The sequence below is a fragment of the Macaca mulatta genome, chromosome 11 (genome assembly GCF_049350105.2).
Source record: "Macaca mulatta isolate MMU2019108-1 chromosome 11, T2T-MMU8v2.0, whole genome shotgun sequence".
Classification (NCBI taxonomy): Eukaryota; Metazoa; Chordata; class Mammalia; order Primates; family Cercopithecidae; genus Macaca; species Macaca mulatta.
In genome coordinates, this window is record NC_133416.1 from 64,962,619 (window position 1) to 64,982,582 (window position 19,964).

Below are 19,964 nucleotides of genomic sequence, written 5' to 3' on the forward strand. Positions count from 1 at the left end.
ACTGCGGCTAGGGAGATGTCGCTGCTACGGTCAGTGCGTGTGTTCCTGGTCGCGCGGACCGGGAGCCACTCGGTGAGAAGTCCTGGTCCTGGTACCGGCCTGCTTTCCCTGCAGCTCTTCTGTGCGCCTGTACCTTTCCCTTCCTCCCAACCCCGTTTGACTCCATCCCACCTTCCCGGACAGCATTTCCTCTGCCCAGTCCAGTCCCGGTGCACCCCCGTTTGCACATCGTCCACTCCCTGCCAGTGTACCCTCCACTCTCTGGAGTTTGCTGCTTCCTGCCTCTCATCCCTTTCTTACCCCATCCAGGCTGGGTCTCTTCTGCGTCAGTCGCCCCAGCCACGGCACACACTTCATGCTGGGCCCCGTCTGTCTGCCTCGGCCTCCAGCAAGGAGCTCCTCATGAAACTGCGGCGGAATACAGGCTACTCCTTTGTAAATTGCAAGAAAGCTCTGGAGACTTGTGGCGGGGACCTCAAACAGGTGTGTGTGTGGAGGGGTGCAGGGCAGAGTACTAGAGCTCGACCTCAGACTCTTGGAATGGTCACGCTGGGGAGCGTGAAGTTAGACCTGCTCTCCAGTGACCATAATGGCACAGCCCTAAGTGGAAATCTGGCTTAAATGACAACCTTGGCCTTCACTTTGTCTTATTTGGAAGCAATTGAGTATCCCAGGATTAACAAACCAGACTCTTATGGTGTTTCTTGTTGCCTGGAGCTGAAAGGGTTTGTGTGAGCTTTACAGTTAGATCAATCAGGAGTCACATTGTGGTGCCCCACCAATCTGACTTTAGGCGTGTATATATATATATAGATCGATCAGGAGTCACATTGTGGTGCCCCACCAGTCTGACTTTAGGCGCATATATATATATATATATATATATATATTTTTTTTTTTTTTTATTTATTTATTTTTTTGAGACGGAGTCTTGCCTTTGTGGCCCAGGCTGGAGTGCAATGGCGCGATTTCGGGTCACTATAACCTCCGCCTCCTGGGTTCAAGCGATTCTCCTGCCCCAGCCTCCCTAATAGTTGGGATTACAGGCGTGCGCCACCACACCCGGCAATTTTTTTTTTTTTTTTTGTATTTTTAGTAGAGATGGGGTTTCGCCGTGTTGGTCAGGCTGGTCTCGAACTGCTGGCCGCAGGTGATCTGCCCGCCTCGGCCTCCCGGAGTGATGGGATTACAGGAGTGAGCCACCGCGCCCGGCTGACTTTAGACATCTTAATTTTTCAGAGTTGTGTAATTTTTGTCTGTGCAGCCATGCATCTCTTAACCAGGAAGACACATTCTGAGAAATGGGGTCGTTAGGAGATTTTGGCTTACGAACGTCGTAGAGTATTTACACAAATCTAGATAGTGTATTGTACTACAGCCTGGGTTATATGGAATAGCCAGCTGCTCCTAGGCTGCAAACCTTTACAGAATGTTACTGGACTGAATACTGTAGGCAGTCGTAACACAGTGGTAAGTATTGTGTATCTAAACATGGAAAAAGTACAGTAAATAGGCATAAAACATAAAAAAGATACATCTCTATAGGGAACTTATGTATGGAGCTTACAGGACTGGAAGTTGCTCTGGGTGAGTCAGTGAGTGGTTAGTGAATAAGAAGGCCTGCCTTAGGACACTATGGTACACTACAGTGGACATCAAAACAGTACACGTATGCTACATTAAATTTGTAAGAAATTTTTTCTTCGATAATAAGTTAACCTTAGTTTAAGGTAACATTTTTATTTTATAAACTTTTAACATGTTTTAAACTTTTGGACTCTTTTGTAATAACAGTGTAAAACATACTGTACAGCTGTGCCAAAATATTTTTCTTTATGTGCTTATTCTGTGAGCTTTTTTCTATTTTTAAAATTTTGAACTTTTTTTTGACTGGGCGTGGTGGCTCATGCCTGTAATCTCAGCACTTTGAGAGGCCAAGGTGAGCAGATCACCTGAGGTTGGGAGTTCGAGACTAGCCTGATCAACATGGAGAAACCCCGTCTCTACTAAAAAAGTATAAAATTAGCCGGGTGTGGTGGCGAGGGCCTGTAATCCCAGCTACTCAGGAGGCTGAGGCAGGAGAATTACTTGAACCTGGGAAGTGGAGGTTGTGGTGAGCCGAGATCGCGCCATTGCACTCTAGCCTGGGCAACAAGAGTGAAACTCTGTCTCAAAAAAAAAAATTCAAACTTTTTTTTTATTGAAAAATGGTTTATTTTATTTTATTTTTTTTTTGAGACGAGTCTTACTCTCTCCCCCAGGCTGGAGTGCAGTGGCACGATCTGGGCTTACTGCAAGCTCTGCCTCCCAGGTTCACATCATTCTCCTGCCTCAGCCTCCCGAGTAGCTGGGACTACAGATGCCTGCCACCATGCCTGGCTATTATTTTGTATTTTTAGTAGAGACGGGGTTTCACCATGTTAGCCAGGATGGTCTCTATCTCTTGACCTCGTGATCTGCCCACCTCGGCCTCCCAAGGTTCTGGGATTACAGGCATGAACCACCGCGCCTGGCCAAAATTTTTTTTACCTTAAAAAATTGTTTTGTTACGGGCGCCTGTAGTCCCAGCTACTTGGGAAGCTGAGGCAGGAGAATGGCGTGAACCGGGGAGGCGGAGCTTGCAGTGAGCCGAGATCTGGCCACTGCAGTCCAGCCTGGGCGACAGAGTGAGACTCCGTCTCAAAAAAAAAAAAAAATTGTTTTGTTAAAAACTGAGACACAAACACATACATTAGCCTAGGCCTACACAGGAGTGGGATCATCATTAACACTGTGTTCCACTTCCACATCTTGTCTTGCTGGAAGGTCTTCAGGGGCTGTAATGGGCATGGACCTGTTGTCTCCTATGATAACAATGTTTTTTTCTGGAATACCTCTTAAAGGACCTGCCTGAAGCTGTTTTACTGTTAAATTTTTTCAATTTTTATTTTTTTGAGACAGAGTCTCACTTTGTCACCCAGGTTGGAGTGCAGTGGTGTGTTTGATCTTGGTTCACTGCAACGTCCGCCTCCTGGGTTCAAGAGATTCAACCTCCCGAGTAGTTTATCAGTTGGAGTACACTCTAAAAAAACAATAAAGTATATATATTATAGTAAATACATAAACCGGTAACATAGTTGTTCATTGTTTCAGGTATCATGTACTGTGTATAATTGTACGTGCTATATTTTAATAGGACTGGCAGCACAGAAGTTTTCTTTACACTAGCATTGCCACAAACATGTAGGTAATATGTTGCCCTACAATGTTAGGAGGGCTACAGTGTCACTAGACAATAGGAATTTTTCAGCTCCATTATAATCTTAGGGACCATCATCGTATGTGGAGTCCGTCATTGTTCGAAATATTGTTATGTGCTGCATAACTGTATAAAGAAAATACAACTGTGTGCCCCATAGGGTTGTTGTGAAGATTAAATTCATCCAAGGCACCGGTTGTAATAATACCTGGTGCTTGGCATTTAGTGGTAGACTGCCAGTAAATGATAGATTACTTCAGTTTCTGTTAGAGAATTTAGAGAATCAGGAAACCTGAGTGTATCTTAGAATTACATTTAGTTCTAAATTCTGTGACTTTGTTGTCTGCTCTTTTTCTTCTCAATTTATAGGCAGAGATCTGGCTCCACAAGCAGGCCCAGAAAGAGGGCTGGAGCAAAGCTGCCAAGCTCCAAGGGAGAAAGACCAAAGAAGGCCTGATTGGGCTGTTGCAGGAAGGAAACACAACTGTATTAGTAGAGGTGAGTTGTTGGAAATTCCAGATACCAAGAATAGCTGTCCCTTGGGTATAAAGCTTGTAGTAGGCCCTTTATCTTCTTGAGGAAGAGATCTGTTTAAGAACCATAAAGGGTAGTTGAAGTTAAACTCATGAAACCTTGGGTATTAGTTATGAATTCATTTAAGTATAGAAATGTACTGGTGTGTTGATGAGAAATGGCCTAGCAGTCTAGAATATTACTCCTGAATGTGAGTCTGGTGCAGCCTTACCCCTTGTCACTGATTGTTTCCTGGAACAGTTAGATTACAAAGTTAATTATATTAATTGTTGTTGAATAGAGTGTAGCTATTTTAGAGGAGGTTTGGGGGCCATAATTGGTGAAGAATCAGGTGTGGATTAGTTTAGAATGAGAGGTGGGAATAAACAAGATAATAGCATAAGTGGTTTGGAGTTGGGATGGCTGGAGAATGAGGTGATGATGGTGTGCAGACACAGGTAAGTGGTGAACTTGTGGTGAGTCCTTCAGGACATTATTGAACCATCTTCCAAATATACAGGCTATTGCTAACTCACTGGCCCAACGTGAATCACTTCATTCTGTTTCGGGCTAGGAGAGGAACTGTAGCTTTAAAATTTTGGAGTCATTTTTTTTTTCTGTTGAGTCTGTAGCTTGTTCTGTCAGTATCTTGATTTACTCTCCAGCCTTAAGGCACTTTTGGAAATTATTAAACAGCTTATACAGCTATATCAATTTGTTCCCACAGGTAAACTGTGAGACAGATTTTGTTTCTAGAAATTTAAAATTTCAACAGTTGGTCCAGCAAGTTGCCCTTGGAACCATGATGTATTGTCAGAGCCTAAAGGATCAGCTCTCTACATACAGTAAAGTAAGTTTGGGGTTTGTCTTCAGTGTGCTGAATTTGCTCTCCTCATTGGGTCTTTGCTGTTCCTGTTTTAGACACTCTCATGTCTCATTCCCTTACTTCACATCTCTGCTTAAATGCTATCTCTTTGCATAGGATTACCCTTCCCCCATTACTATATCCCCATGTCGTGCTTCATTTAACATTTTTTATTATGGTGTTTATATATTACATTTTAATTTAGCTGTATGTTGTCTGTCTTCCCCAATAGAATGTAAACTTTATGAGGCAGGGAATTTGTCTTTTCACTGCTGTATCTCTGGTGAAAGAGAATTGGGCCCACTACTTAGTTGGAGTTCAATAAATCTTTGTCAGATGAATGAATGAATGAATGCATGCATGCCAGTGAAATGGAGTTAGCCAGATCAAGTGAAGCCATTTTAGGCTTTGTGTTCAGAAATTTGGAATGATCTTAGGAAAGGATTTCTAAATAAAGAGATTGGAGCCGGATGTGGTGGCTCAGGCCTGTAATCCCAGCACTTTAGGAGGCTGAGGCAGGCGGATCACCTGAGGTGGGGAGTTCAAGACCAGCCTGACCAACATGGAGAAACCTGTCTCTACTAAAAACACAAAATTAGCTGAGCGTGGTGGCGCATGCCTGTAATCCCAGCTACTCGGGCAGTTAGAGCAGGAGAATCGCTTGAACCCGGGAGGTGGAGGTTTCAGTGAGCCGTTGTACTTCATCCTGGGCAACAAGAGCAAAACTCCGTCTCAGAAAAAAAAAAAAAGAGAGAGATTGGAAAAGACACAGTTTAGGAAAATAAGCATATTCTTATCCATAGAGGGATCAAGGAAAGGAATTATGTCATTCTGCCTTTGACTCAGCTTTATTGCCAAAGCAAAAATGAACCAACCACTCACAGTAATTTTTTTGAATTTATTACTAACTTTTTTATCTTCTTTATCCTTCTCTTGAGATGTCTTGGTAAATGTTAATTATTACTGGCATTACATAGTCATATTATATGGAAAACAATGTTGAGATTATTTTTTTTAATTGTATTGAGTAGATAAGTCACTTGAACCAGAAATTTTAGCTCTGATTTTATCAGTAAACACCAGTGTACTCTTTTTTTTTTGGTTTTCGTTTTTGTTTTTTGAGATGAAGTCTTGCTCTGTTGCTCAGGCTGCAGTGCAGTGGCTCAATCTTGGCTTACTGCAACCTCCACCTCCTGGGTTCAAGCAATTCTCCTGCCTCAGACTCCCGAGTAGCTGGGACTACAGGCATGTGCCACCACACACGCCTAGTATTTGTATATTTTATAGAGACAGAGTTTCACCATGTTGGCCAGGCTGGTCTTGAACTCCTAACTTCAAGTGATCTTCCTGCCTCTGCCTCCCAAAGTGCTGTGATTACGGGCATGAGCCACCATGCCTGGCCTCAGTGTACTCTATCCAGATTCACCATTTGTTAACATTTTACTGTGTTTGCTTTATCACTTCTTTTTTTCTTTTAAATAGAGACAGATCCGGCTTTCTTGCCCAGCCTGGAGTGCAGTGGCACAATCATTGTTCACTGATGCCTCAAATTCCTGGGCTCAAGTGGTCTTCCCACCTCAGACTCCTGAGTAGCTGGGACTATGTGTGCACATCACCATGCTAGGCTCTTTTTTAAGTTTTTTGTAGAGACAGTCTTGCCATCTTGCCCAGGCTGGTCTCAAACCTCTGGGCTCAAGAAATCCACCTGCTTTGGCCTCCCAAAGTGTTGGGATTACAGGCTTGAGTCACTACAGCTGGCCCTGTCACTTTTTATGTACATGTTATCATCGCTTTTTTTTTTTTTCTTTGAGATGGAGTCTCTCTGTCACCCAGGCTGGAGTGCAATGGTGCCATCTCACTCACTGAAGCCTCTCCCTCCCGGTTCAAGGGACTCTTCCACTTCAGCCTTCCAAGTAGCTGGGATTACAGGTGCCTGCCACCACACCCGGCTAATTTTTTTGTATTTTTAGTAGAGACGGGGGTTTCACCATGTTGGCCAGGCTGGTCTTGAACTCCTGACCTCAGGTGATCCGCCCACCTGGGCCTCCCAAAGTGCTAGGTTTACAGGCATGAGCCACCGCGCCCAGCCCTTTTTTTTGTTTATTCTTATCTTTTGGGTTTATGTCATACTTTCCTTTCCTCAAGTGTGGAATGGGCCACTTCTTCAAGGAGTCCTAGTCCTTTTTAGCTGGGGAATGGTTTTTAGAAACCAAGATTTGAGTATTAGGTGTGCTGATTTCTTTGTTTTTTTTTGAGACAGAGTGTCTTTCTGTAGCCCAGGCTGGTGTGCAGTGGCACGATCTTGGCTCACTGCTACCTCTGCCTCCCGGGTCCCGGTTCAAGCAGTTCTGCCTCAGCCTCCCGAGTAGCTGGGATTACAGGCACATGCCACCATACCCATCTAATTTTTGTATTTTCAGTAGAGATGGGGTTTCACCATGTTGGCCAGGCTGGTCTTGAACTCCTGACCTCGTGATCCACCCACCTCAGCCTCCCAAAGTGCTGGGATTACAGGCATGAGCCACTTCGCCCAGCCAAGTGTGCTGATTTCTACTGAGATGTCATTTGTTCTTTTAGCAGACAGTGCAGGTGTATGTGCTGTGTGTATGTGGTTCCTTTTTCATAGCAACTTCAATATGTTTACTGTTTTTACTTATGTACTCATATGTACTCAGTGTTACAACATATATACAAAATTGTTTCAGAATTGCTACCCCTGACCACTGCAAATAACAAAACTACTAAGGAGTTCAAGATTTATTTGTAGTTCGTTTTGTCTTTACATTGAAGTTAGGTGGTCACGTGACTCTATTATTTGGATTTTTTTTTTTTTTCCTTCTGTGAGGTTATGTTACTCGTTTGAAATATAGTTTTATATTTCTTAGTAGTCAACATTTATTTTCACCCCAAATATGTGATTTAATTTTATTTTTTAAATGTGTGGGGTTTTTTTGTTTGTTTGTTTTGGCTGGGTGCCGTGGCTCATGCCTGTAATCCCAGCACTTTGGGGTTTGTTTGTTTATTTTTAAAATATTTTTTATAGTTATAGCGATGAGGTTTCACCATGTTGGCCAGGTTGGTCTCAAACTCCTGGCTTCAAGTGATCTGCCTGACTTGGCCTCCCCAGAGTGCTGGGATTATGGGCATGAGCCACGGTACTGGGCCAGGTTTTTTTTTTTTTTTTTTTTAAGATGGAGTTTCACGCTCATTAGCCAGCCTGGAGTGCAGTGGTTTGATCTCAGCTTACCACAGCCACCACCTCCTGGGTTCAAGTGATTCTCCTGCCTCAGCCTCCTGAGTAGCTGAGATTACAGGCACCCCCCACCACACCTGGCTAATTTTTGTATTTTTAGTAGAGATGGGGTTTCACCATGTTGGCCAGGCTGGTCTCGAACTCCTAACCTTAGGTGATCCACCCACCTCAGCCTCCCAAAGTGCTGAGATTACAGGTGTGGGCCACCGTGCCTGACTGGCCAGATTTAGTTTTATTTTTGAATATATAAAATACATTAACAAAGTCCTCAAAAGTTGAAACTGTCAAAAAAAAAAAAAAAAAAGCTATACTCGGAGAGGTGTTACTGCTTCTGTCCCTTCTACCCTGTTCCCATCCATCTGTTTACTTAGATAACCAGTGTCATTGGATTGTAGTTATCCATTTTCAGTATTTCTTTTTGCAAAAATAAGCATATTAATACAAATAGTTCTTTGTTGCACAGATAGTAGTATAATACGCATATACACTTATAATTTGCTTTTTTCACTTAATAATATATCCTGGAAATACTCCATAACAATTCATGAAGGTGATCCTTTTTATTTTTTCCAACTACGTAGTATTCTGTTGTATGGATGTGCTATAATTTAATCTCCTATGTTTGGGCATTTAGGCTGTTTTTACAATTTTATGATTAGAAATAATTGTTCAATGAATAAACTTGTGCAGTATTATTGTAAGTATATCATCAAGGTGAATTCCTAGAAATAGGATTTCAGGATCAAAGGATAAATACATATGTAGTTTTATTAGATACTACAATTTCACATCATTGGATTTATACCATTTTGCATTCCCATCAACAATGTGCAAGTCTAGCTCTAACATTTTATGATTTTATGAAAATATTGTTCTTGGCCAGGTGCGGTGGCTCACGTCTGTAATCCTAGCACTTTGGAAGGCTGAAGCAGGTGGATCACTTGAGGTCAGGAGTTCAAGACCAGCCTGGCCAACATGGTGAAACCCTGTCTCCACTAAAAAATATATAAAAATTTGCCAGGCATAGTGACGCATGCCTGTAGTCCCATCTACTCGGGAGGCTGAGGCAGGAGGATGGCTTGAATCTGGGAGGCGGAGGTTGCAGTAAGCTGAAATCATGCCACTGCACTCCAGCCTGGGCGGCAGAGCGAGACTCCATCTCAAAAAAAAGAAAATACTGTTCTTGGCTGGGTGTAGTGGCTTACGCCTGTAATCCCAGCACTTTGGGAGGCTAAAGCAGGAGGATCTCTTAAGCTAGGAGTTCGGGACCAGTCTGAGCAACACAGGGAGACCCCATCTCTATATTTAAAATAAAAAGAAAATAATTGTTCTTGATTTCTAGGAAATTACATTCTAAGAAGTTAGACTGGAGGATGAGAGTGGAATGTTACTGGGGTGGTGCAGTGATAGAATAAAATATTTATAAAGATGGAACTGTTACCAATTTTTAACATCCTTGGCTTAATGAAAATATTATCTACACTTAGTTGTCTTAAATAATTTTTATTTTTTTTTTGAGATGGAGTTTCAACTCTGTTTCCCAGGCTGGAGTGCATTGGCACAATCTCAGCTCACTGCAACCTCCGCCTCCCAGGTTCAAGCGATTCTCGTGTCTCAGGCTCCCCAGTAGCTGGGATTATAGGCGTGTGCCACCATGCCCAGCTAAGTTTTGTATTTTAGTAGAGATGGGGTTTCACCATTTTTGCTAGGCTGGTCTCAAACTGCTGAACTCAGGTGATCCACCCTCCTCGGCCTCCCAAAGTGTTGGGATTACAGGTGTGAGCCACCATACCTGGCCAATAATTTTCTTAGACTATTTTTGCCTATTCTTTTGATAATTTGAATAGTACAGAATCAGTTCATGTTTGTTTTCTTTGTGTACTTAGGGCTTCTTAAATTCCTCTGAGCTTTCTGGACTTCCAGCTGGGCCTGACAGAGATGGCTCACTCAAGGATCAGTTGGCTTTAGCAATTGGTGAGTATTTGTAAAGGTTCTGGAAACTGGAAATTAGGGACTGGATCTCTTGTTATCTTGTTCCTCCAAATCTAGGTCAAGAATCATGTGCCTACAAGGGTCAGATGATATGAATGTGAGAAGTGGTTTGTGTGTTAGATGTTAGGGAACATTAGGCATCTTAAAGAGCTCATATGCTGCTGGAGGAAGTGTCATTACCAAGCTCTAACCAATTGTTATATCTAGGGAAATGGAGTCCCGGGGTCATCAGAATTTCTAAATTCCTTAAAAGGATTTACATTTATGTCCAAAATCTCACAGGTTTTGGCTGTTTGCAACTAATTAAAATTATTTTCATTACTGTGCCAACAAAACAAAGCATGTCTTCAGGCAGAGATGGCCTTTTGACTTCCAGCTAAGTACTTTAGCATACACTATAGGGAAAATAGTACATTAAAGATTATTTCCTCTTCTTTATAAAAGGTTGCAGGACAATTGAGGAGCATTGTTTTTAGGAATTTGATCTTTCTTTTCAAAAAATCTGGTTGTGAATTTGTAAAGATACGTTCTTTTAGAGCCTGTTGGCTATAGGAACCACATCTGGATCATTGTGGTGGGACTAGCGGGGATCTTGCTTTCTTCCTAAGTGCTTGATGTAGGGAGGGTGGTAGGGAAGGGTTGGAGCTTGCTGGGAATTTACTGCTCATCTGAAGTTTCCAGTCAAAGCATCAATTCCGTTTTTATCAGGTCATCTTGTATTATCTGTGATGTTTCAATGAGTCATGGGTTAGAAACCAGGCAGACAGCTGTGTATGGGGCTTATTAAGAAATTCTGGAAGAGCTGGGTGTTTCAACCTTGTTGGTTTCTGGGAATTAACTATTGGGTATATGCTTTGAGCTATTTTAAAATTCGTTTTGGTTTCTGTATTCTCCTTTTCCGTGACTTTTAGATATTACTGTGGCTCATCCAGGCATACTTTCTGTTTATGGTTCTCATAAATAACTCTGACAATATTATTTTTTCTATTTTTGATGAGGACTTTCTCCTGATACAAGGGATGATCAGGACTTGTCTGTGTCAGTTATAGAGCATTCAGGATGGTGGGAAAAAGTACTTAATTGCTTTGGAGTCAGATCTGAGTTTTAATTTTAACTCTGCCTTGTGTTACTGGGTGGGTTACCTAAGTTCTCTAAGCCTAAGCTTATTGTAATAATAGCTAGCTTTTGAGTGCTCACTCTGTGCCAGATACTATAGTTAATGCTCTCTCTCTCTCTTTCTATATATATATATATTTTTTTGAGATGGAGTTTCGCTCTTGTTGCCCAGGCTGGTGTGCAATGGCATGATCTCGCTCAATGCAACCTCTGCCGCCAGGGTTCAAGAGATTCCCCTGCCTCAGCCTCCCAAGTAGCTGGGATTACAGGCATGTGCCACCATGCCTGGCTAATTTTTGTATTTTTAGTAGAGATGGGGTTTCTCCATGTTGGTCAGGCTGGTCTCGAACTCGCGACCTCAGGTGATCTGCCCGCCTCGGCCTCCCAAAGTGCCGGGATTACAGGTGTGGGCCACTGTGCCCAGCTGCTTTTACATATATAATTTATTTCTCCCCAAAACCCTGAAAGGTAGGTGGTCTCATCTCTATTTTAAAGGTGAGGAAACAAAGGCTTGATAAATTTAGTAAATGAGATTATGTCATTGAGTCACTTGCCCAAGGTCATATAGTCAGTAAAGAGGCAGAAGTGAGACCTGAGTCACACATACTTGTGTCACCACAACCTGTGTTTGTTTGTTTTTTGGAGAGAGAGTCTTGTTCTGTTGCCCAGGCTGGAGTGCAGTGGTACGATCTCAGCTCACTGCAACCTCTGCCTCATGGGTTCAAGTGATTCTCCTGCCTCAGCCTCCTGATTAGCTAGGATTACAGGTGCACACCACCATGGCCAGCTGAGTTTTGTATTTTTAGTAGAGACGGGGTTTCATCCACGTTGGCCAGGCTGGTTTTGAACTCCTGACCTTTGGTGATCCACCCACCTCAGCCTCCCAAAGTGCTGGGATTACAGACATGAGCCACCACACCCAGCCTCACAACCTGTTTTTAAGTACCAGAGTGCCTGGTACATAGTTGATGCTTCATAAAGGTATTCTTCACTTCCCCCACTCCCACTGCCCCGCCCCATGCCCCTTTTCCTCTTTATACAAAAACTGAAAATGATGTCTCTTCATCTTACTGCATATCCTGTGTAAATGCAAAGGGACTGTCTTCCAAACTGGGCCTCTTCTGTTCTTATTTTGGTACCATCACAGACATCACAATTTGTTGGTGTGTTTGGTTTTTTGTTTTTGCTTTTTTTAATAGGAAAACTGGGAGAAAACATGACTCTTAAACGAGCTGCATGGGTGAAGGTGCCATCTGGGTTCTACGTTGGCTCTTATGTCCACGGAGCAATGCAGAGTCCCTCACTTCACAACCTGGTGCTGGGGAAGTATGGGGCCCTGGTCATCTGTGAGACGTCTGAACAGAAAACAAACCTTGAAGACATTGGCCGCCGCCTTGGGCAGCATGTGGTGGGCATGGCCCCCCTCTCTGTTGGCTCCCTGGATGATGAGCCTGGGGGGGAGGCAGAGACTAAGATGTTGTCCCAGCCATACTTGCTGGATCCCTCCATTACCTTGGGGCAGTATGTGCAGCCTCAGGGGGTGTCGGTAGTAGACTTTGTGCGGTTTGAATGTGGAGAAGGTGAAGAGGCAGCAGAAACTGAATAGGTTCTAGAGACTTTCGGCCCAGGAGGAATATTTATTTTTAGCTCTGGACATCATTACAAAAAGGAGTATTTCCCAAGCCTCTTCAGACTGAGAATGTATTTTTCATTTGAGTTATAACGAGATTATAGACTTCATGGGTAAAATTATTAAATAGTTATATAATAAAAATAATTTTTTCCTTGTTTGCATAATACTGGGTTTAGCTTTTCTGTGCCTCTCAAAAATAACGGGCGGGCCTTATTGATGTGATTGACAGTGTCTTGGAGAACAGGCATCAACAATACTGCTGCTCCCTTCAACATAGATTTATTATGGTGTTTCTGAAATTTCTAACTTACATGTTCTGTCTTCCACCTTTTATGACATAGAATTCTTTTCTGTTTTTGCTTTGCGATACTGTGGACCATGCTTCTGCCTCGGAACCTCCCTAGTTATATTACTTCTGCCACATGGAATTCTTTGGGATTACTGATTCAAACCTAGAGTTGTCTGGAAACTATGGGTTCTCTTCTTTGTGATTGTCTGTAGCATGCTTTGAAGGTGCTCTGCAGTGGTAGGCACACTGGTTCTGGCTTCATTTAATTAAATTAATAACACATGCCTCTGTTTCTCTTTTGGATAATGTGTGGGTGGGTGAATACTGAGGTTTCCTGGCCAGCTGTAAGGCAGATTTTGACATTCTTGTGCCAGAAACAGAAATTAGAGTAGTCCGGTTATCCAGAGAGGTCACTTAACATTGCCTCTTTACTTCCCCAGTACTGAAACATTTCTTCCAATATAACATGAAATTACCATAACAAGCAAACCCAGAATACTGAAAATAACCACATTTGTTCATTAGAGGTATCTTTATTTGAAAAGTTAAAAATGCTTTGAAATGATTTACAGGTTAAATAGATTTTAGAAATAATGATCTTAAAATTGGAAACAAAGGTAGGTCCTGGTATAATGCTAAACAAAGTTATTAAACATTTTGAGCATTGTTTTTTGGTTCTCTTTCTTTTGATTTCTCCAGATTTATGCAGTTTTAGTGCTTTCTGCTGAGGCTTTAGCTAGAGGGCCACAAAATCCAAAAACCATGTGGTTAACATTTTAGGTATATAACAAGGAAGGAATGCAAGGATGAGAAAAAATGGAGAACAGTGATTTTCAGACTCTATTATATCTAAATTAAGTAGCTGAATGTCAGGCAGAAATTGGTGGATAAATTATTTCCTGATATTGGCACTATCTGCTCTCTTCTGTGGCCTTGCAGTAGATATAGGCCTTCTTGCTTTAGAAAAGCCCCTTTTCTTTCTTCATTTGCAGCTGTTTCCAGCCAGGCAGAGCTGCAAATTGCCCTCTTGTGATGCCAAACACAGACACAAAGTCCTGTTCAGAGAGGTAATTCTAAGAGAGGAAACAAAGTTTCTAGTTAGAAGGAAGACATGACATCAGTGCCAACAGAAGTTGGGAAAGTCAGAGCGAGAGGGAGTTCTAGGTGGATCCTTGAAGAGGGAAGTAGGATGACTTTCTCAGAAAGGCTGTTAGAGATTTAAATTATTCATTGGAGAGGTGTTCTTCAGTTCAGGGAGTCCCATTTTGGCCTGTGACAGAAGCTTACTGGATTCACTGCTCTCACAGTGCCAGCAAGCACCAGTTTCTTGCCAGAAGGCAATAAATGGGTTATGTATTAAGGATGAATTATAGACATCAAATTTTGGCAGAATGAAGAACTAAATTGAGCCATGGTTTTCCTTGTTTTCCGTCTGTAACTACCATTTTTACCCAGAAATTTTCAAATGCATGATCTTATTGAGCATAAAATTATTCTAAACATTTACTTAATGATTTATTGAATATTTATATACAAGTAAAGATTATTAATTAAGTAAAGATTATTAATATATGGGCTCTGCTTTCAAGAAAATTGTAGTCCAGATACTTGAGTTGGTTAGATAAGACGTTGTGGGAAATCCAGAGTCCATTCCCAAATCAACTTCTTCAAGGGGAAAATAAATTTATTCTTTTTTTTTTTTGAGACAGAGTCTTGCTTTGTCACCCAGGCTGGAGTGCAATGGAACGATCTCGGCTCACTGCAACCTCTGCCTCCCGGGTTCAAGCAGTTCTCCTGCCTCAGCCTCCAAGTAGCTGGGACTACAGGCACCCGCCACCTGCTAATTTTTGTATTGTTAGTAGAGACAGGGTTTCACCATATTGGCCAGGCTGGTCTTGTACTCCTGACCTTGTGATCCGCCCGCCTCAGCCTCCCAAAGTGCTGGGATTACAGGTGTGAGCCACCGCGCCCGGCCAAGAAATTTATTCTTTTAACTCAAATATGTTAATTCATTCAAGCGAAACTTAAGAATGCTTGCTATCTGCTAGGCACTGTTGTAGGTGCTGAGAAGCTGAGAATATGATGGTGAACAAGACAGACAAAGGTCCTTCCTTTTAAGGATATTACTAGAGGGGGAAATAGGCAATGAACAAGTATAAAGGGACTGGAGCAGGTATGGGAAGCAGTATTAGGGTGGTCGGGAAATGCCTCCTCGGGGAGGTGACACTGGGGCTGAGACCTACACCATGAGAAGGTGCTGGCACTGTGGTGATTTGGGAGAGGGATGTTTTCTCAGGCACGAGCACTAGCAAGTGTAAAGGCTGAAAGGCTGGAATAAGCATGTTTAAGGAACAGCAAAGCAGCGGCTGTACTGGCTGTAGGGTGGTGAATGATGAGGGTATTGGTATATGAAATGAAATCAGAGAGCTAGGCAGGGGCCAGATTGTATCGGCCTTCACATTCTTTTTTAAAATGTAGTGGGAAGCTATTCGAGGTGTTTTAAACAGGGCAGTGCCATATGTTTTAAAGATCCCTTTGGCTATTGCGTGGGGAACGGATTGTAGGAACAGGTGGAAACCAGTTGGATTGTAGTATGTAGTCCAAGATGGCTGCACTAGACTAGTAGCAGAGAGATGGAGAGCAGTGGACAGAAGCTAGCTGATAGATTGATGTAGGTGAAGAGAAAAGAATCAAGAAAGAACCCTCTTTCTTTTGGTTTGAGCTCCTGAGTAGCTCAGATGTCCATTGAGCAGCTACAGCATGCCGTGCCAGAACTGTCCTAGGCCATTTACTCATGGAGAGCTCCACTTCCAACAGACAGTTTCTTCAGTCACTCACCTCCTTTTTGGCAGGGTTTACATCCTCAGGTAGCTCCTGATTCTGGTTTTTCAACAGAACTGCTATAGGGTAATATTTTGACTCACTGTCAATAGAATTCACGGAGAGGGTTGCATTCTTCATGTCCTAGGTAAGATAAGATAATGTAGGCACAGGGAAAAGACTCCTCAGTGTCTGTATGGTTACAGTTCTAAATGTGTGTAATATTTAACATTTTGACTTGTGCCACTTCACCCTCTATAATCATCTTTCAGAGCAATGGTCCCCAAACCTGGCTGCATGTCAGAATCATCTGGGAATAGAAAATATTCAGATTTTGGGGTTGTTTTTGGGAAAAGTGATTCAGTAAGTTCAAGGCAAGTCCTGTATAGCCAGTTTGGCATACATGTTGTGCCGGAATCTCATTTGAATATTGGGATCACATACCTTCTCTTGGTACTTTTATTTAGCCCTGCATTTCCAGCCTTTAAATGACTTCAGGTTGTAGTTCTACTTAAATATAATTTAAAGATACTATATCAACATTAGCTTTAGAATCTGAGTTTGTGGAGCACAAAGGACAGAATTGCAGGTTTGAACTCCTGGTGCCATGCACTCCTCCTGAGGTTAAAGAACTGCTGGATTCCTGGCCAGAGGCTCTACTTCTTTTTTTTTTTTTTTTGAGACGGAGTCTCGCTCTGTCGCCCAGGCTGGAGTGCAGTGGCGCAATCTCGGCTCACTGCAAGCTCCGCCTCCCGGGTTCACGCCATTCTCCTGCCTCAGCCTCCCGAGTAGCTGGGACTACAGGCGCCCGCCCCTGCGCCCGGCTAATTTTTTCTATTTTTAGTAGAGACGGGGTTTCACCATGGTCTCGATTTCCTGACCTTGTGATCCGCCCACCTCGGCCTCCCAAAGTGCTGGGATTACAGGCGTGAGCCACCACGCCCGGCCAGCTCTACTTTTAACCATTAAAATAGGGGTAAATGGTCTAAGTTTCTGTGGACTTCACTGTCAGAAACGAATAAAAATGTCATTTGGGTTAGAAGCTTATTTCTGAAAAATACTGCCAATGACTTTAATCTCTCCTAAATGGCAGAGTTGAATAATAAAACAAGTTTTCATTTTTTTGTTGTTGTTTTTTTGAGATGGAGTCTCCCTCTGTTGTCCAGGCTGGAGTGCAGTGGTGCCATCTCAGCTGACAGCAACCTCTGCCTCCTAGGTTCAAGCAATTCACCTGTCTCAGCCTCCCGAGTAGCTGGGACTACAGGCGCCCATCACCATGCCCAGCTGATTTTCATATTTTTAGTAGAGATGGGGTTTCACCATATTAGTCAGGCTGGTCTCAAACTCTTGACCTTAGGTGATCCACCCGCCTTGGCCTCCCAAAGGGCTGGGATTACAGGCATGAACCACTGCACCCAGCCCCATTTTTGTTTTTAAGCAGCAAGTCTGTTTGAAAATCTGGAAGTCAGGAAAATAAGGAACTTGGCTCTCAGACCTGCTTTTCTATTGATTACAAAAAATTTTTACATCAAAACAGACAACTATAGTAATACTCCTTAGTAATACTAAGGAGGACATGAGTTTTGCCCATGAGCATCGGTAGCGTTTGTGGGTTCTCTTTGGCTCTGGTTGCCTGTGTGGCTGGCTTCTCCCAAGAGCGAACCTGACTCACAGCAGTGATTTGCATGATAGCAGCAGCATCTCCCAGCTCTTCTTTTAATTGTTCGTATGATTTTCCTGCCTGAGAAGGAGAGAAAACACAAGATGAGGTCTTTCTTATAGGGGAGGGACATCTTAGGTCTGGTCTGTGTCTTCAGGAAAAGCAAAAGAGCCAGGGAGTCAGAAGACATTTCAAGTATAAGTAAAAATGAAAATCCCCCCTTTTGGGTCCATGAAGGCTTGAAAGGTGCTTAAACATAATGCACATTCTTTGATGGTAACCCCTCAGTCCTCCCTATAAGATTTAAGAAAGAGCAGTTGAAGGCCAGGCGCAGTGGTTCATGCCTGTAATCCCAGCCCTTTGGGAGGCCGAGGCAGGTGGATCACCTGAGGTCAGGGGTTCAAGACCAGCCTGACTAACACAGTGAAACCCCATCTCTACTAAAAATACAAAAGTTAGCTGGGCGTGGTGATGCATGCCTATAATCCCAGCTACTTGGGAGGTTGAGGCAGGAGAATCGCTTGAACCCAGGAGGTGGAGGTTGCAGCGAGTCGAGATTATGCCATTACACTCCAGCCTGGGCGACAAGAGCAAAATTCTGTCTTGGAAAAAAAAAAAGAAGTTGATTAGGAGTCAGGAAACCTGGCTTTCTTTTTTTTTTTTTTTTTTTTTTTTTTTTTTTGAGACGGAGTCTTGCTCTGTCGCCCAGGCTGGAGTGCAGTGGCCGGATCTCAGCTCACTGCAAGCTCTGCCTCCCAGGTTTACGCCATTCTCCTGCCTCAGCCTCCCGAGTAGCTGGGACTACAGGCGCCCGCCACCTCGCCCGGCTAGTTTTTTGTATTTTTAGTAGAGACGGGGTTTCACCATGTTAGCCAGGATGGTCTTGATCTCCTGACCTCGTGATCCGCCCGTTTCGGCCTCCCAAAGTGCTGGGATTACAGGCTTGAGCCACCGCGCCCGGCGAAACCTGGCTTTCTGTTGATTAACTGTGACTTTGGACAAATAGCTCATTCTCTTAGCTTCCTTATCAATAAAATAGGGAACAGTACTTCTACTGGCTATCAGGATCATTGTACAGATCAAAAAGATGATGTGTATGGATACACTTTATAAACTGTTTATACTTCACACGGCTTATTGCTGAGACATGCTGTGAATTGTCTACCTGGACTTCCTGCTGTGGCAGGTGAAAAAGAGGAGAAAAGAAAAAGGCAGGGAGCAGGACAGGAGTAGGGAAATGAAGTCCTGGTTTCACTGAGCCGTGAAGCAGTACCCCACCTTCCTGCCCACTGAGCTGTTCTGAGCTCAATGAGCTGTTCCTGGCAGGAAGTAAGAGCTTCCCCACTCTCTTTTCTTACACTCCAAATGTTAGGGTCCCAGGCTAGGAACCAGCCTGTGAAGATGGGAGGCTCAGACCCCTGCTTAATGATCAGGATTGGTGTGTCGGGATCTCGGCCACTGGGGTGAGTGAGCAGGTACTGCTGCGCTGTGGCAAGGGCACTCTTCTTCTCCGTGGCATTGGCCTCAGCCCCAATCCACAAGAACACCTGTTATGGTGGAGATTTAATATATGTTACTGTGTTCATACTAAGTACTAGATCATACACACTACCCTATCTTTCCCCTTTCTTTCGTGAGCAATTCACAGCCTCAGAAAACTTTCTCAGCCTAATTTGTTCAGCAGAGAAAGGATTTCCCAGAATCAGCTTGATGTTTATCACTTTAATTGCTATGTGTATCTTCCAGATCTGCCTTTCCAAATCGGAGCTGTCTCTGAACTTCAGCTTCCTGAATCCAACTTCTTGCAGAACACCTCCTCTTGACTGCTCTAAGCACCTTAAAAATAACACCCTCAAGATGTAGCTCTTCTTTACTAAACTTGTATCTGAGTCTCCACTTCTGATAGGTGGTATCCATCTAGTCACCTAAGGCAGAAACCTGGGAGTTTCCTAGAAACCCCCCATATCCAATGAGTCACCAGGCTGACCAACTTTACCTCCTAAGCATCTGTCAAATCTGTCACCATCCCTCCATCCCTACTCCACTGCCCTTATGTGGACCCACGGTAGCTCTTACTTGACTATGACAATAGGCTACTGACTGCTGTTGTTCCCCTAAACGCCCATATCTTCTGCATGTGGAGTCCGTTGCTATTGATCCTAAGATTAAAAAGTGCATGATGATAGGATGACTTGATTTTTCCAAAGCAAGGTGGGAAAATGCCCAGGATGGTGAGTTTCAAACATCATTCTCAAACATCACCCCTTGCAAAAAAACGGAGGCTTTCTTTTGGTCACTGCTGACAGAGGTTTGATTGAGCTGGGGATGGTCCAGGGCTACCCTGGGTTTATCTAGGGTGGGGATACTACACAAAAACAACCCTTACTATGGGAGTCTTTGTCATGTTCTGAGTTCTGCAGCTGTGTCTTACCTGGTCCCAGGTATCTAGGAGCATCACGTCACCGGGGTTCAGGTCATCCTGGGTGAAGTCTGTGATCTCAGTGACAATGAATTGGCCAGTCTTATTGGAACATTCAAAGAGACGGGACTGGACATCTAGAATTTCCTGCTGAAGTCTGCAATAC

General features: G+C 43.3%; 2 protein-coding genes across 7 annotated transcripts in view; one reads left to right on the forward strand and one right to left on the reverse strand.

Moving 5' to 3' along the window:
* Positions 1 to 19,217, forward strand: TSFM (Ts translation elongation factor, mitochondrial). Of its 2 annotated transcripts, none has more exons than XM_015152147.3 (6): positions 1 to 72; positions 310 to 483; positions 3,608 to 3,736; positions 4,479 to 4,601; positions 9,756 to 9,843; positions 19,126 to 19,217. In XM_015152147.3, exons 1-6 carry the CDS (start codon positions 16 to 18, stop codon positions 19,200 to 19,202), a joined length of 648 nt encoding a protein of 215 aa, XP_015007633.2. In that variant the 5' UTR covers positions 1 to 15; the 3' UTR covers positions 19,203 to 19,217. The 2 variants fall into 2 exon arrangements, with proteins under 2 accessions (XP_015007633.2, XP_001116504.4); XM_001116504.5 differs by lacking the exon at positions 19,126 to 19,217 and adding an exon at positions 12,177 to 12,774.
* AVIL (advillin) overlaps positions 13,413 to 19,964 on the reverse strand; it is a 22,299-nt gene continuing 15,747 nt past the window's right edge. For 3 of the 5 annotated variants that reach the window (XM_077954630.1, XM_077954629.1, XM_028829680.2), the window contains 5 exons: positions 19,811 to 19,955; positions 18,738 to 18,926; positions 17,383 to 17,460; positions 15,738 to 15,863; positions 13,413 to 13,972 (listed from right to left, as the gene is read on the reverse strand). In XM_077954630.1, coding sequence (XP_077810756.1) covers positions 13,859 to 13,972; positions 15,738 to 15,863; positions 17,383 to 17,460; positions 18,738 to 18,926; positions 19,811 to 19,955 — 652 coding nt within the window. In that variant the 3' untranslated portion in view covers positions 13,413 to 13,858. Of the gene's footprint in view, positions 13,973 to 15,737; positions 15,864 to 17,382; positions 17,461 to 17,795; positions 18,022 to 18,346; positions 18,927 to 19,810; positions 19,956 to 19,964 lie in introns of those variants that run through there. The other 2 variants (XM_015152145.3, XR_013401176.1) reach the window with 2 other exon arrangements.

Bases quoted from the DNA above. Each gene is read 5' to 3' on its own strand.
- TSFM (XM_001116504.5), top strand. From the start codon at position 16: ATGTCGCTGCTACGGTCAGTGCGTGTGTTCCTGGTCGCGCGGACCGGG. The intron at 484-3,607 runs GTGTGTGTGTGG...CTCAATTTATAG, and splicing joins GTGGCGGGGACCTCAAACAG to GCAGAGATCTGGCTCCACAA. The intron at 3,737-4,478 runs GTGAGTTGTTGG...TTGTTCCCACAG, and splicing joins ACACAACTGTATTAGTAGAG to GTAAACTGTGAGACAGATTT.